Source organism: Colias eurytheme, chromosome 22 (genome assembly GCF_061535395.1).
Source record: "Colias eurytheme isolate Ceu_HAF_F1 chromosome 22, ilColEury1 Martin Lab GWU primary, whole genome shotgun sequence".
In the NCBI taxonomy this organism is placed as follows: Eukaryota; Metazoa; Arthropoda; class Insecta; order Lepidoptera; family Pieridae; genus Colias; species Colias eurytheme.
This window is the reverse complement of record NC_143001.1, coordinates 4,076,151-4,093,826: the sequence shown is the minus strand read 5'-3', so window position 1 is coordinate 4,093,826 and position 17,676 is coordinate 4,076,151. Positions and strand designations below refer to the sequence as shown.

Here is a 17,676-nt window from a genome sequence, read left to right as displayed (position 1 = left end):
GAATTATCGAAATCGGTTCAGCTGTTCTCGAGTTATGCGCTTACCAACACATTTTGCGATTCATTTTTATATTATAACTAGCGGTCCGCCCCGGCTTCGTATTTACGTTTTCTCTACATAAGAACCATCCTCGTACTTCAAGGAATATAATAAAAAAAGAATTATCGAAATCGGTTCAGCCGTTCTCGAGTTATGCGCTTACCAACATATTTTGCGATTCATTTTTATATATAAGACTAGCGGTCCGCCCCGGCTTCGTATTTACGTTTTCTCTACATAAGAACCATCCTCGTACTTCAAGGAATATAATAAAAAAAGAATTATCGAAATCGGTTCAGCCGTTCTCGAGTTATGCGCTTACCAACATATTTTGCGATTCATTTTTATATATAAGAAGATATGGATGATACATTGATATTGGTTACACACTCTAATTATAAGCAAAATTATGATCTAGTATCGTTTATACGCTATAAAACTATCTATTACCTATATTATATAATATACGTGTAGTTACATAGTTGTTAACAAAACACAATAATGAAAGAAAAACTCAATTAATTCCGTAATTAACGTAATTGATTAGTTTATTTTTATTTATAAGTAACACAACACAAATTGAACAAAACACTTGCTTCAATCACTTGCATTTGAGATATAAAATGACATGCGTTATATGTAATATAATATAATAATAATTATTATATGCTGATATCAAATGATTTATTATTATTTAATGATAGCAGTTAATTATAACTTGATTAATTAAGATTTATGCACTATCCTATTCTACTAATATTATAAATGCGAAAGTTTGTGAGGATGGATGTATGTGTTGTTACTCTTTCACTCAAATTTTCAACCGATTACAATGAAATGTAGCACACATGTAGAGGGTTTCATGGATTAGCACATAAGATAGGTTTTATCCCGGAAATCACACGGGAACGGGAACTATGCGGGTTTTTCTTTGAAAACGGGGGCGAAGCAGTAGATTCAGATGCAGTTTCGTTTACATTTTAGAATATACCGCCCACCTATCTTCATTAAAAAAACTCGGTCCAGTCGTTCACCTGAGCTACCTTAGAAGCCTTAGATAATACAAATATGGTGTTATTTTACAAAAATACAAATACATAATATAGAAAGGAAATATTTTACATGGATAAATCTTAAGTACTCTATTGCTTTATTTTACTGATCTTTGTATATAAAATAACACCATATTTGCAATAACTAAGGCCTCTAAGGTATCTCAGGTTAACGAATGGACCGAGTTTTTTTTAATGAAGATAGGTCGGTAAATGTAAACGAAACTTTACAACTGCATCTGAATCTACTGCTTCTGGTCAGCTTGATGATAATTATTATTTATCGACACTAATATTAGACTAAAATCGTGCTGTATTTAGTTATTTCTATGTATATAAAGTTACTAGATTTCCGCCCGCGGCTTCGCCCGCGTTTTCAAAGGAAAACCCGCATAGTTCCCGTTCCCGTGGGATTTCCGGGATAAAACCTATCCTATGTGTTAATCCAAGTTACCCTCTATATGTGTGCTAAATTTAATTTTAATCGGTTCAGTAGATTTTACGTGAAAGAGTAACAAACAAACATACATCCATACAAACTTTCGCCTTTATAATAGTACTAGATTTCCGCCCGCGGCTTCGCCCGCGTTTGCAAAGGAAAACCCGCATAGTTCCCGTTCCCGTGGGATTTCCGGGATAAAAACTATCCTATGTGTTAATCCAAGTTACCCTCTATATGTGTGCTAAATTTCATTGTAATCGGTTCAGTAGTTTTTACGTGAAAGAGTAACAAACATCCATACATCCATACATCCATACATCCACACATCCATACATCCTTACAAACTTTCGCCTTTATAATATATATTAGAAATATTAGATTAGATATTAGATATTAGATTAAGATAAAAGCATTTTTGTGGTTTATATTTGGAAAGAAAACTCAGTTGTTGGATTGATTATAATTCATTTTATGCATGAATAAATTCAAAATAGAATACTTATCGCACAAAAGGCCAGTAATAAGGAAAATAAATTATGCTATCGAGAAATAACTATGTGCACTCAATTAGAATTTATCTTTCGCATAATAATTATTTGTGTAATAAAATATTGTGTCGTATCGTAGTTTCGTATTTATCTGTAGGTACCTTTAAATAAATTGTAATATACATTTTTATGCTTTCTTTTATTAACATAATTACATGAAAAAGATTAAATATCATAGCACTTTATACATACCTAACCTAACTGTGTACCTATATGAAACAGATGTTAAAAATTTTAGCATTGTTCTATCAAAGCATTTAAATATCAGATTCATTTCGATTCCCAGAAATTAAAAACCGGTACCTATCAATAGAGTTAATATATTATTACATGGATGAAACAACAGCTTTATAAATATCCATTAAATACCCTCCATAATTCCAAATATACAAAATTATTCATAAAAATCTAAAAGCTCTTCTATTACTGTAAGTCTCAAAGAAAATATTAATATTTATCATGTGAGTGCGTTTAGACGTATTATAAAGATTGGTTACTGTCTAGACGGTTATTTTACTTATCTTCTGTTTGGCTTCGTCTTTGAGGATTTAAAACGATTTATGTGCTTCTAGATTGGTAATAATCTATAGCGTGGGTAGATGAAAACTTCTTGAAACTATAAAATTACTAACCATCTATTACCACAGACTAAATAGTTCAACCAAAGATTTTTACATTTTAAAAGGCTACGAATAAGTATATGTGCTTTACTCACTAAGTGCATATGTTTAAGCCCACATAAAAACATACACACACACATACACATGCACAAGTGTGTGTTTATGCAGTCGTGTAATATCATATACCTACATATATAATTGTGTAGGATATAATAAGATACCTATATCAATTGAGAGACATACATAATATATTTGGTGAAGCGTTATTGGGTAAAGATTAAGCTATCCAATGGTTAAACATTTTCGATATCGGTCCAGTCGTTTCTCAATTTAACTTTAACAAAATATACTACTAAATAAAATTCCTGCTATAATTATTAGTTTACATTATTCTATCAAATTGAACATTCAACGTTCAAATCAGTATGAAGTATCAGACTATGAAATTAAGTAATTTGTACCATGTATTTGAAAAATAAAAACCCCTATTCAAAGTGAAATAAAATGTATATTTCAAGGGATAATAAGAAACAGATTATAATCAAATATACTCGTAAATTCTAAAGATACTAATTTTGTAATTTTCACAAATACAACCCTTCGCGATGATGGCTTTGTACGAAGTACAGTTGAAGAGAAAATAAACAAATTAATAATATATAAATTTTATTTTTATTTTATTTATAATGTTTACAATTTATCACTTGATTATCTGCTTGTTATGGCTTCGGCTTGGCTTAATCAGCATAAAACATGATATGTTTTACGCAAAAAATACCTATTGCATGCTATTATAATATGTAAATAGGTATATATTTTTTATTAAAGATTTGCAATTTGTCATAAAAATATTCATAATTCAGTTAAAAAAACAATAAAAACTGGAAAGATTTGAACATTCGTCAATAGCAACAAAATTTATTTATGACAAAATTAAATTAATTATTAAATGACTTTACTTACTACTAAATTAAAATGCGTGCATATTTCCGTTAGCATAAATAATATTATATTATGTTTATAAAAACATTACACACAGTTAAATTATTATGTAAGGAAAATCTACATTAACCCATTGACCACCGAGCGGCCCGATCGGGTCGGATGGAATCACAGACACAATAGATTTTCTATTGTGTCTGTGATTCCGGGACTGAGGGATTAAATTGTAGAAAAGTCTAGACAATCTTAATTCTCCACTCACATGTACTCGAAACAAACGTAAAAATTCGTATTACTCCAATAAATCACTTCTTAACAGTTCCCGACATGGATGAAACTTTCCGAGCCTTCGATCGGATCCTGCGCTTCGCTGGAATTTCCATTTTCGCTAAGAGCAAGTGGAATTCCAAGCGGTGGCTGATATACCAGAGTTTCAACTTCTTTCTAGCTCTTCTTACCTTTATTTTTACCTCCGCTTTCGTTGTATTTAACATGTCTGATCTCCTTCTCTGCATTCAAGTCGCATGTATATGGACTACAGGCGTTATAATGTTTATATCTTTGGGCATTTGTTTGATATTCAAGAAGGACTTCGAGGGTTTTGTTGGTGAGATGGCCTTTCAAGATCGCGCTTTAGATATGCCGCTAGTGGAATATGTTATGGCGAGTCAAGGGACAGGGAAGTGTTTCGAGTTAAAGTGTCTCGTGATGAATACACAGGAAAAGATATTTAAGCTGACACGTATGTTGCTGAAGACGTATGTCGCCAGTGTATGGTTGTGTGCAACGTTGTATCTGTGTGGCCCGATTTATGGAATGTATGTAAGGGAGGATGACTCTTTAAGATTGTTAGGTGAGATTTTTTAACGATGAAATTGTTTAACAACTACTGTATATTAATGTTCATTGTACAGTGTACACATGTATCTTAATTTAGCATATACCAACCCTGGCTAATGGCTTTTAGCACTCAAAATAATGAATTTTTATACCTACAAGTAAAATAATTTTCAAACGGTTGTGTATATCCAAAAAATAAAATTATTACTCCCAATACTATTAGGTAACATATCTAAACTACGATATAAGAAATACAAAAGAATTTTAGTCATTATTCATTATAAGAATATACAGTCGATTTCCTAGTTGTTAAAGAATTTTACTCCAAGATCTCTAAATTCTTCTGAACACTTTTAGTATATCAAATTATCCCTAAAAAGCTGATGGTCCACAAAACATGCCCGCTGGATAAAGTATGACCAAAGGTACCAAAGTAAAACTGCAGCTTACTAATGGATTACTGTTTCAGCTTTCGATATGTGGTTTCCTTGGAGTCTAGAAAATTTTGGCGTGTATGTAGCATCGTTTACATTTCACGCATATGCCGGGTATTTGTGTTGTATTGGTATGTATATATAGAGTATGTATTTTAACAGTTATATAATTTTTTTATTGATTTTATTAAGTAATAAACATAGTTAATGCAGCGGCATTAAACTTAATAATTTAGGCAACATTTTAAGTAGGTACCTTATCATTCCAATTATCGTATTATAAAAGAGGGTAGTCTAACATGAAACATTTTTGAATTACCCTCAAAACAAGTAACATAATCACAGTCGTGACAACGCACACCCCTATATTTATTAATCTTAATAAATAAATCGGTAAGTATATCGAATATTTTAAAGGCCTTATTTTAAATCTTATGTAAAGAAAACGTAGACGTCAACAAGGTACCCCTTATATAAAAATAACTAAAGATACTACTATGTACTATAATGATTAAAAATTGCAGCTTACCCCGGTTTCCAATCAATGATAATAATACTTGTTTGGCAAATAATTCGACAACTTCAAATCATAACCTTTGTTCTAACAAACTTGGATGAAATTATGCTGGATATTGTTAAACAAAGGAACGAAGGATGGCAGTCTGGGTGCAGTTCTGTCTTCTCACAATGTGTTAAACACTATGTTAGGACTAAAAGGTATGAGTTTCTTTATGCTAGAAAAGTCTAAGAGATAGTTTTGTATTTCATGGATAAAACTTCTTTTGTGATGATATTATTTTGAAGATATTCTTAGATTATTTTCGAAATCAAGGGTCAAGTAACAATGAATATTGTATATTTATAATAATTTATTTACCCTCTTTCGAATTAAAAAAAAATATCGTAAAAAATCTGTGAAATTCTTAACAGGGGGATATAATTTTATGATAGCACAATAAATCTCTTCCTTGTTTAAAATAAGTGAGAATGAGTATTTTTTCCTTTTCGTAGAATCTAAATAACTATGCACTTGTAAAACTTACCAACAAAATTGTTTTAGTTTGTGTAAATATACCTAACTAAAATGTGAGTACACAAACCATTTCAAGCCATTCCAACAGTAAACACAATTTAACTCCAATATAAGTGTAGGGTCAGCAAAATATCATACACAGATTAGTTACAAGATGTCCGTTTGAACAGATTCTCCAATCGGCTTAATGTGATTTGCCGACCGTTCTATTTGGCTTTAATCCTCGTCGCTATAATGCTTGTATGCGTTTGCTCTGTGAAGATTGCAGTTTCGGTAAGTATTTTTAATATGAATAAAATATTGTAAATGTAAGTGTTGAATGGGTGAATGGTAAAGGAAGTCATGTTATTGCAGATATTTTTTGTAAAGCTTTGTCAATATTCCTGACAAGTTTTCTTAAATATAATAAGGATAACTTTCTGGTCTCATGTAACTCTTAAGAGTTAAAAAACAATCTAATAAAAGAATGATAATTATACTCAAGAATTATGTAGTTTTATTCTTGCTGGAATATGTTACTTACATGGTTTTAAAATGTTCTTTAGTGTGTGTGTGTGTGTATGTTCATATTCTTCTGATTCATAACTCCATTTTACACAATTTTTTTGTTCACACCTCATTCCTATAAGGTAATTTAATATTTTAAGGCTCTTGCATAATCACAATACATTATACATTTTTATTAAAAAACATTTAACCGGTTCGGAAAGCAGTTTTCAGAGAAGAGCCGGCAAGAAAAATTCCAAATCACACCCAGGTGATAACAATACCACACATTCCAAAACCCTCGCTTTACCAGTCACTCCAAAACGCACCTGATTTGTACCAATCAGACTATACGCCAGATGAGTCCACACTAACAAACTTAATTAGATCACCAGCTTCCGAACCCTCGTACCACAATTATTGTATCTACGTGCTGTAATTCCCAACGGTTTTATCTGGTAGATAATTAGGGGATAGTGTATGCGTTTTCGGTTTGAGAAAAATGTTTGAAGATGATTCAGGTACAGTTTGTTAGTTGTGCGTAATTTTATTCGTATCACAACTTGTACGGAGGAAAGTTATAAGATGTTTCATATTTATTGTTGACTAGATTTCCACCCGCGGCTTCGCCCGCGTTTTCAAAGGAAAACCCGCATAGTTCCCGTTCCCGTGGGATTTCCGGGATAAAACCTATCCTATGTGTTAATCCAAGTTACCCTCTATATGTGTGCTAAATTTCATTGTAATCGGTTCAGTAGTTTTTACGTGAAAGAGTAACAAACATCCATACATCCATACAAACTTTCGCCTTTATAATAGTAGTAGGATGTTTAGTGATCTATTATATTTTTGGGTGGATACATTTGATTATTCTTATCAAATTCCCTGCTTGAACTCCTGAATAAATTTAGATTAATTGTTTTAAGGATACATACTAATAATATAGTTTTATTTTTGCGATACCTACTAATTAATATTGCGGTGATTAAATTAAAACAATTGAAATTAAAGGACCTTCTGAATCAAATTTTGTAACAATTTCCTCGGTTATACATTTTAATCAATTCCTTTGAAGCCCAACTTTATATCTTATTTTATTATTAATGACATACTTTTAGCAGCTGTGGATGTTTAAAGATGAATTGCTTTTGCATAAAATCAATTTTCTAATAAATTCAATGAAATAAAAATAATTTGCATTTCCTCAAAACATCAGTTTCAATATACCTAATCAATAAAATCCTACTATGTAATGTTATAGGTAAATGCGAAAGTATATGAGGATGTATGTTTGTTACTCTTTCATGGAAAAAGTGCTTGATCGATTTGGATGAAACTTAACAGTAATATAAGTTATACCTTAGAATGACATATGAGCTAAATAATTTATTTTTCGTCGGTGAGTGACAGTTCCACGCAGAACAGCTAGTGTATTTACAATGTTTCAAAGTTTAAACCTAGCTCACGTATGTAATATGTATAATAGGGTAAAATCAACGAAAAATACTATCAAAAGTATATCTGTATAGTTTACATTTTAATAGTGCCTTAATTGAATGCACGAATTCGTAATTCACTCTCATACATCAAACATTTACCGCAACATTCTGTTAACGATTTAGCGAATCATACCGAACTTAAGTAACCAATATACCCTCATTTACATGCAATATTTGGCTGAAATTTGATGAAAAATTAATCACGTAAAATTATAAAATATTTATTTTTCATCAATGTACGAAAAACACTAATTAAACGTATATTATGATAATGAAATGAACTTTGTTTCAGAACAAGTTTACGCTGGATACAATGAAGTATTATGTACACGAATTGTGTTTTATTCTTGTTGTATTTATGTTCTGTTTCCTCGGTCAGCAAGTGGAAAATCAGGTATGAGATTTTTAGCAATCAAAGAAAGAAATACTAAACACATTATTTGCTGAATTTAATATATGTTATTCCCTATAATATGCTTGTAGTTTTGATTATTGTACAAAAATTTCTGAACCAATATTTTTAAAAATTTTGTCTTTAAATGCATTAGTAAGTAATTTCATTTGTATGTTTATTTATCTATAATACAAAACACTCTTCATCTATTTGGTTTAAATTTTGTATGTGGGTAGATTGTGACTTGGCTAGTGAAACAATAAACGCCATAATTATTTTAATCACAATACTTGTGCAAATTTATTTTACAGTGAAAATAAATATTTATACGTATTATTAACAAATTTTAATAACTAAGTTTTAATTACAGTGTGAGAAACTAGATGCAGCAGTCACAGAGAAGTGGTATATCTACAACAAAGAGCACAAACATAACGTATTAATTTTCAAAATAGCTCTCAGCCAAAGGATGCCAATCCATATTTTCGGATCTATCCCACTATCTTTGCCAACATTTACTTGGGTATTTATCAATGATTAAACTTCATAATAAATAGTCTAATATATCAAGCTTTTGAGGAATGCAAAGTTTTCTCTGAAATATATCTTCAAAGTTAGTGAACTTTCATTTTAAAGTAACTACGCAAATAATACTAATATTCAATGTTTTTTCTTTTTCAGTTCATTAAAACTGGAATGTCATTCTTTACTCTGATGATGTCGGTGTTGGAAACATAGAAGAATTATTTTTTAGTTATAAATAGAATGAAATAAATAACATGAATGAAATCACTTTATTGCAATCCTTATCACATAAACACCCATAAGTATTTTCGTTGATGGCAGAAAATGGCGCTAAAATATTATATATCGTTTAAATAAATGTTCTTATTAGCAATACGAATCCTCACTAATGACTAGGTACTAAACAAGCTACTAAATAATATTTTGTCAGCCAACATAAACCTACACATTACAATTAGAAAAGATAACAAAAAAATAAATACAATTTTCACAATAAAACCTCTTTTAACTTAACGAATAATATTTAAATTCAAATGTGCAACTAAAATTATTAAACAAATATCAAAACCGAATGTTACGGAATTCGTACTACAAACTGCAGTTTGCTTTAAGCTTAGATTTGTTTGTGGTTAATGTGTACGAAATTTAGGGCTTCGAAGGAATTAATTTTCGACGCTATTCATACCAACCTATTGTACAAGCTTGTTCATATAGAGTATTAAATATTTGGGTTAAAATGTGTATTTTGAAGTACTTCTTAATGTTTTGCATTTTGTAGTTTAGAATGTTCGTTAGTTGTAACGCTTTTGATGTTATGATAAAAATACCTAAAGTTAATCTTTTTTGTCACTTGATTACTTTTTGTTCCATCCGTGAATTGTTATCTCTACATAAATTATCTTCTTTTAAATACTTATATATCACGAATAAAATTAACGGTTTTCTTTAAATATATAGATATGTTTTAATATAGGTACTTCAAATCAATAAGAATGTATTGTTACCCTTAATTAAAATAAAAACGAGTGCTGGAAAATATCAAAGAGGTGTCAGTCAAGTAGTACTGCAATTATAATAAAATATACGTTCTTTGGTTGTTTTATTGTATTTTTCTATATCTTTAATAATTATTATGACAGGTACGATTCAATAGAGAAGTAGGAAATACTTTGAGATTATTCAAAAACATGAGATCCATTAAAAAGCAATTCAAAATGTTCATGTATAATTTTCTAATAATTCTTAATGTTTCAGTTATTTATCAATAAGTGTTCGTTATCTCTCTATAATTGTTTAATTATTGGTAACGTATTTATTTAATTATAAATAAATATCGTATACATATATAAATTCGAAACAAATATTTCATTTTGTGCAGCACTGTACTGCAAAAAATATATAACGTCTCTACCGATTGATATTTTACATTCCCATATGCTCGTTTCAAACACTTGCAATCATGGAAAGGACATTCAAAATATTCGATTTCATCCTCTCCATAGGCGGAATAACAATTTACGATAAAGACAAATGGAATTCTAAGAGTTGGCTCATGTTCCAAATCCTGAACGTCATCCTTGGTTTTCAAACATTTGTTTTTGCCCTTATTTTTGTACTAACAAATTTATCCAACCTACTCCTTTGTATACAGGGTGCTTGTATCCTATTCACCGGTTTTGTCATGTTCACTTCTTTATTCGTATGCTTCTTCTTCAAGAAAGACTTGCAAGGCTTCGTCGATGAGATGGCATACAACGATCGCACCTTAGACCTGCCTTTGGTACAATATGTATTGGGCCTGGACTTGACAAGCGGAAAGTTATATGAACTGAAGAGTCTTGTAATGGATTCGCAAGTGAGGATGGCGAAGTATGCGGGAATATTCGTGCAAATATATATAGGGTGTGCTTGGTTGTGCTGCACTTTATATATCTGTGGACCGATTTATTTGATGTGTGTTAGAAAGGATGATTCGATGCGTTTGATTCGTAGGTTGCTTAATTTATTTTAACTATTACTACTTTTAATATTTGTTTATTTAAGAACCATTCAGAAATTAATACACTTAGACTGTAAAACTACAACCCATTTGTAATAATGTTAATTAATACAATATTTTAATGTACATACAAATTAGTAACAGTTCAAAGTTGTATATTCAGTGCTACAAATTACAATGATACTCGTTCATAAAATATAGTAATTGCGTCATATTTCTTTGAACTATTCTAAATAAGCAGAGTTTCTCTCCTGTAACATTCCTGGAAAACTTTATGCAAAATTGAAGCTTATCGACAACTAATAAATAACGTAATTGGATATATTTTTCAGCATTTGATATGTGGTTTCCTTGGAGTTTGGATAACTATGCCGTCTATATGGCTACTTTCATCGTAAACGCGTATGAGGGTTACCTTTGTGGTGTTGGTATGTATTAACATTAATAAAATACTTTATTCAGAAATAGTATCAGTACAATATTTTCTAGTTATTCGCTTTTTTGGCTTCATTCCTGTATGTTATAATATGTTATTAATAATGCCCATTGGATTCTGAGTAAGAATACTTTAAAGTGAGAACGCTATTCAATGCTGTTATTTAATGAAATTATATTTATAAATTAGTACTCTAACATAAGCACAATAAAGTACATTACTATTTAAAAATGTAAGTAATTTAATCTATCTAAGCAGTTTAATTTATATTATTTGTAAGATGGTTATATCATGCTATATTATTTCGTATCTAATTTCGACTTCACTAGTCACTGACACGTGACAACCCGACAAACTATCAATTCTAGGAAATACTATACCATTATAACATTGACTTATTTCAAGCAAATTTCAGCTTTATGCAGTTTAAAATCAACTATTTCGCTGTTGGTTTACCAAATCATTCGACAATTGGAAGTAATAACATTCACTATGACGTATCTAGATGATATGATGGTAGAGATTACTGAGCATAGAGACGAGAGGTGGCAAGACGCATGTTCCTTGGTGTTATCGCAATGTGTTGATCATTTTGTAAAGACAAAACGGTAAGAACTTATTTTTCATATTACAATATTATAGCGCATGAAAAATATATTTTCAACTAGCGGTCCGCCTCGGCTTCGCCCGTGGTACATGGTTACGTTTTCTCTACATAAGAACCATCCTCGTACTTCAAGGAATATAATAAAAAAAGAATTATCGAAATCGGTTCAGCCGTTCTCGAGTTATGCGCTTACCAACACATTTTGCGATTCATTTTTATATATAAGAGAAGATTTACGTCTAGAACACGTGACTTCATATCCGTTGATTATTCCTAGTCTTTGAGATATATTCCCATTTAAAAGAAAACAGAAGATAAGCTACCTATCTACGTCTAGGTTTTTCAGCTAGCTAGACACCAGCTTCATTTCACAAATGAATATAAATATCTAGTATTGTAATCAACCTAATATAATATAAGTATATATACGTGCCAAGTTTCAACCCAATGCAATGAGAGATTTGCTGACACAGTATAAAAAAACATTCATATTTTACAAAGATCCAATCACTAACAAAAATACTATTTGTCTCTCAAATAAAATGCAATAATTTCGATTTCCATTGAGCAGATTCTCCAATCGGCTTAACGTAATTTGCCAACCATTCTATTTGGCTTTGATCCTCGTCGCTATAATGATCGTGTGCGTGTGTACAGTTAAAATTGCAGTTTCGGTAAGTGAATCATTTTGACTGGTAGTATTAGAATGATATGGAAATGAAAATGAAACAATTGATAGCTTGGTAGAATAGTTTGGTATATTCCCCAGGTTCATACACCTTCATTCTCCTTTATGTGTTCATTTTTGAAAAAAAGAGCCAGCGTTTGACCTCAGTTTGTCACAATAGAAGAAACATATAGCCCCACTCTTAGATGTTTAATTCGAATGACCTTACCATGAAAATTAATATTTTTATTTAATTACTAGCGGTCCGCCCCGGCTTCGCCCGTGGTACATATTTCGCAATAAAAAGTAGCCTATGTTCTTTCTCAGGGTCTAAAGATTATCTGTGCCAAATTTCATAAAAATCGGGCCAGTAGTTTATGCGTGAAAACCATACATACATACATACATACAAAACTTTCCTCTTTATTATATTAGTATAGATAACATAAATTAACTAGACAATAATTAACTTTGACGAATAATATCCTCTTAAGGATTATTTTCACGTTCTGCAAATAATCTTTAACAAATAAACTAAACTTTTATTAGTAAATATTTATTAATAATCTTTTATTTCCACAGCACGGATTAACTTTAGATGCCGTAAAATATTGTCTCCACGCACTTTGCTTTATCGTCATTATTTTCTTATTTTCCTTCTTAGGACAACAGCTTGAGAACCAGGTAAAGGACTTTCACATAAATTTTACTAATGACATTAATCAGTTATATAGTAAGTGTTAATCCATACTAATATTATAAATGCGAAAGTAACTCTGTCTGTCTGTTACTCAATCACGCCTAAACTACTGAACCAATTTGCATGAAATTTGGTATGGAGATATTTTGATACCCGAGAAAGGACATAGGCTACCTTTTATTGCGAAATATGTACCACGGGCGAAGCCGAGGCGGACCACTAGTATACCATAAATAAATTAGGTTTTTTGTAAAAGAAGGTAGAGAACAATAATTAAGATATTTAAATATTTTAGAAATTAGGAAATAAATACTTAGACTTGCTTTGCGTAGCCTAAGATCGACATTCTTGATCATTCGATGATGTATTGTTGAGTTTATAGTACCTAATGCCAAAAATATTCAAATTTCAGTCAAGTGATCAGTTTTAACTTATTATGAAAATCGTAAAACCACTAAGAATCTACAAACAAAATAAACTACACTTTTTATTTCAGTGTGAAAAATTGGAAGTAGCAGTAATGGAGAAATGGTATATTTACGATAAGAAACATAAGGTCAACGTGCTAATTTTCAATATCGCTCTCAGCCAGCGCATGCCGATATATATTTTTGGATCCATTCCTTTGTATTTACCAACATTCACATGGGTAAATTTTATACTATAATTTACTTAGAAAATTATATTAATAATAACTGAATAGTGAGTTCATTCAAGCTACTTAATTTTATACAAACAATTGCTAAAGCAACAGAATATCTAAGAAATTATGCGAAAGACGTGGGTCTCAAAAAGTCTCATATACAAAGCATTTCAATGCTATTCAACTAAATATCACAACAATACATATATTATCTAGTTTGTTTTTTTATATGAACCACCTATCAACCAGCCTAAAAATATAATATTACTGTGAGTTTGAAATACTATCACAATAATATTGTTCAGAAGATATGGGTATTTTTCTACTTACTTACGAATTATTATTTATACGTCTATATAAAGTTTGTTTCATCCGCTACATGAGCCTTCTGTAGTAACTTAGAAGTATACCTGAGAACTTTTCAGTTTCTAATTAACTTAGGAATTTCTAGTAAACCACGTAAATTATCTATACATAAAACAAAATCGTAGTACCTAATAAAATAACCCTTTTTCTTTCAGTTCATGAATACAGTAATGTCATTCTTCACACTAGTCATGTCGGTTATTGAGACATAAGGACACAGCATAGGGAGCATAATCAGCTGGATAAATTCAGATTATGATATTTCTGCGTTTTATTATTTTAGTTTCAATTACTATTTACTAATAAAATATGTAGTAGATTTGAATGTGTTGTTTTATTTATTCCAATTAAACAGTAGGTACCAGTTATCAATAATATATTTTCTGCAATTCTAGATAATTATATCATTCGTCTCGTCACGTTAATGTTTTCGTTTGTAATTAAACTTAAGCACATAGTTATCGAACCTCACACATGACGCTTCACAATAATGACTCATTGTATTTTTTCATTCCACTAAATAATTTGGTAACAGTAAAAACTTTCTGGTAAGTTTCTTAACATTAACATCTCTGTAATTTGCCTTCTGGAAAGCTGGAATCTTTTGTGTCGCGTTCCTTTGAAACCAGCCGAGCTTTATAAAAAGACGAACAGCTGAGAGGTACTCCAGAGCACTGCAAGGCATTTTAGCGCCACTACCTCCGACAGGATTGGTTCGAAACATTTAAAAAATGAGGAATTTATTATGAATCCTCGAGAATCACTATCTAATACAAAAAAAAACTGCATCATAATCTGTTGCGTAGTTTTAAAGATTTAAACATGCAAAAGGATATAGGGACAGAGAAAGCGACTTTTTTTTATTTAATGTAATGATTTCAATATCAGTTGCAGTTTCAAGAATAACTTAAAACTCAAAATAGAAAGTATGAGGGGAAAAGGAAAGTTTCTAATTAAACTCTAACCGTTCTCGAGTATTCCAAGAAAAGAGGAATACATGTAGAACTCATGTATTAGGTACATTTGTTCTGTTTGAGTTACCTACGTGTTAATATAATACAATTTATATGCAATACTTAGAGCATGATTCTTAAAAATAACAGAATAGAAGTTCATCTCCTTTTGAACTTTCATGATGGTTTTTTTACAAAATAAAGACGTAATGACTAAATAATGACACAATAATATTATCCCAACAAAAAAAATTTTTTAAATTCGAAAGTAACTCTGTTGCACGCCTCATAAGCGAAGCGTTGAGGTGGGTACTACTGTCACTTCGCGCAAAACATCTGATTTTTCAAACTTAAAATGTCTTTATGTATCATACATTGCACTTGTAAGATAATACATACACACACATATTAAGAAAAAACACTATTTTTAACGTTCATGATATTTTTGATGTCATTTTTGTTATTTAAACTAGTTAAAAAACAGTTTAAAAAAGTTCTGTCTTGGACGTCCGTGTGTCTGTATGTGCGGATCCTTTTTCTTGTTAACACGATAGCGACCGAAATACTTTACTAATCGAGTCTTTTTTTTTCTCTTACGCTTGAGTATGCTCAGGAATAGAACCCTTTCATTTTTCAGGGTCTGATTCGATGTGGTTTAATTGTTATTAAATAAACAAAAATAATAATTAATAAATATTTATTAAAAAAAAATTATGAGGCGTGCACTTTTGGATTTTCCAAATTATTTGTTTCTTCTTCACGACTCAACCGATTTGGATAAAATTTTAGTATAGACATAGCTTGAAAACTGAAATATGGACATGGAAATCCTACGGGAATGAGAATTACGCGGGTTCTTTGCATAGGCTATTAATATTATAGTTACCTAGGTATAATGTCATTCAGGATTCAGTTTAGTATGTACTGAACTATTTTATTATTAACTAGCTTCCGCCCACGACTTTGTACGTGCATCCCCGTTCCCGCAAGAATTTCGAGAAATCCTTTCTTAGCGGATGCCTACGTCCTAACATCTACCTGCATGCCAAATTTCAGCCCGATACGTCCAGTGGTTTGGGCTGTGCGTTGATAGATCACTATAACAGTCACCTTTCAGTTTTATATATATAGACGTTACAAGTTGTGTTCCACAAATATTATCCTACGTATACGAAACAAACGAGTGATAAATAATACGAAATAAAAACAAAATAATGATTATTTCCTCATCTCTTCCTTCCATTTGTGTTAATGGTGCCGTAAATACTTTTTACCGCTACGAATAAATCTTTATCGGATAAACCCAGCTCACAATTTAAAGCACTTCTTGCTAAGAGTGTTTTTGTTTATATTATCTACCTCATTAAGTGTTACGGTATATTTCTTATTATCCAAAAGGGAAAATACTTTATACAAGCCTTGATCGTGGACTTTGGGCATGGAAACTTACCGTAATGTAACAGAGAGACTTTCGCATTTATAATATTAGTATCTATGGATTTATTATTGAAATTGTCTTTTACTTATTTTTTTTTGTGACGGCATAATTTTTTTTTTTTGGCAATAAATATAGTCGAATTAATAAATATTAATATTTATTGAATTGCGGAGTAGGCTCTACAAATAAAGAAAATATTCAAATGCGACTAAGCGGCCCAATTTCATATCACACGTTACTATAATGTGTTGTTTTCTTGAAAAATAAGATTAAAAAATAATACTGACAAATAAAATACTCGACTAAGCTAGAACAAAGTAATAGGCTTTCGTTGTAACAGGAAGGAAGAGGCTACACAACCAAATGTTAAACAAAACGTGTTGAGAATACACTACAAAACGATTAATTATACATGTGACACCATACTCAAATGCTACAGGAATCTTCGGGATAAATCTTCATGATTTGCTGGGTAAAAGTAGTCCTATTTTGTTTTGGATTCTACGAGAGTAATCGTTAAGAAATATTTTTTGAGATACCTACTTTTTTTTCAGGACAATAATTTTCACACACGGCACGACCTGGACCCATGTACTAACCTTTGGTTGTGTAATGGAAACCAAGTGGCTGATAAACATACATATGTAATTTTAAATAAATACTTATAGATAATTAACATCCAGACACAGACCAAACATCTATGTTCATCATACAAATATTTGCCCTGGGTGGGAATCGAACCCACGACCTCTGGCTTGGAAGGCAGGGTCACTACCAACCAAGCCAACCGGTCAGTCAAGTTTTAGTTAAGTACCTACCTATGATATAATTTTGGCATAAGGACAAATTGAGAAATTAAATGTCTTGGTGGAAAGTGGTAAGTTTAACATCTTATTAAAAATAAAATTCGATTTGACTAAAATAAGATTTGATAGAATAACAATTATTGAAAGATGATAACCAATAACGACTTAATAGATAGTCTTGAATAGTGTATACCTTTGTTTAATCTG

At 30.8% G+C, this 17,676-nt stretch overlaps 2 protein-coding genes across 2 annotated transcripts; both read left to right on the top strand.

The window, feature by feature from the left end:
• The first annotated feature begins 3,970 nt into the window (after positions 1-3,970).
• Positions 3,971-9,067, top strand: LOC149898639 (odorant receptor 4-like). The gene is made up of 7 exons (XM_090114900.1): positions 3,971-4,496; positions 4,953-5,048; positions 5,442-5,634; positions 6,121-6,223; positions 8,228-8,329; positions 8,700-8,852; positions 9,011-9,067. The coding sequence occupies exons 1-7, from the start codon at positions 3,971-3,973 to the stop codon at positions 9,065-9,067; spliced, it is 1,230 nt and encodes a 409-aa protein (XP_089971026.1).
• A 2,714-nt stretch (positions 9,068-11,781) lies between these two features.
• Positions 11,782-14,484, top strand: LOC149898638 (uncharacterized). The gene is made up of 5 exons (XM_090114920.1): positions 11,782-11,897; positions 12,468-12,570; positions 13,146-13,247; positions 13,760-13,912; positions 14,428-14,484. Exons 1-5 carry the CDS (start codon positions 11,782-11,784, stop codon positions 14,482-14,484), a joined length of 531 nt encoding a protein of 176 aa, XP_089971046.1.
• Positions 14,485-17,676: the final 3,192 nt, after the last annotated feature.

Bases quoted from the DNA above. Each gene is read 5' to 3' on its own strand.
- LOC149898639 (XM_090114900.1), top strand. From the start codon at position 3,971: ATGGATGAAACTTTCCGAGCCTTCGATCGGATCCTGCGCTTCGCTGGA. The intron at 5,635-6,120 runs GTATGAGTTTCT...CCGTTTGAACAG, and splicing joins CACTATGTTAGGACTAAAAG to ATTCTCCAATCGGCTTAATG. The intron at 6,224-8,227 runs GTAAGTATTTTT...ACTTTGTTTCAG, and splicing joins CTGTGAAGATTGCAGTTTCG to AACAAGTTTACGCTGGATAC.
- LOC149898638 (XM_090114920.1), top strand. From the start codon at position 11,782: ATGACGTATCTAGATGATATGATGGTAGAGATTACTGAGCATAGAGAC. The intron at 12,571-13,145 runs GTAAGTGAATCA...TTATTTCCACAG, and splicing joins CAGTTAAAATTGCAGTTTCG to CACGGATTAACTTTAGATGC. The intron at 13,248-13,759 runs GTAAAGGACTTT...TTTTTATTTCAG, and splicing joins GACAACAGCTTGAGAACCAG to TGTGAAAAATTGGAAGTAGC.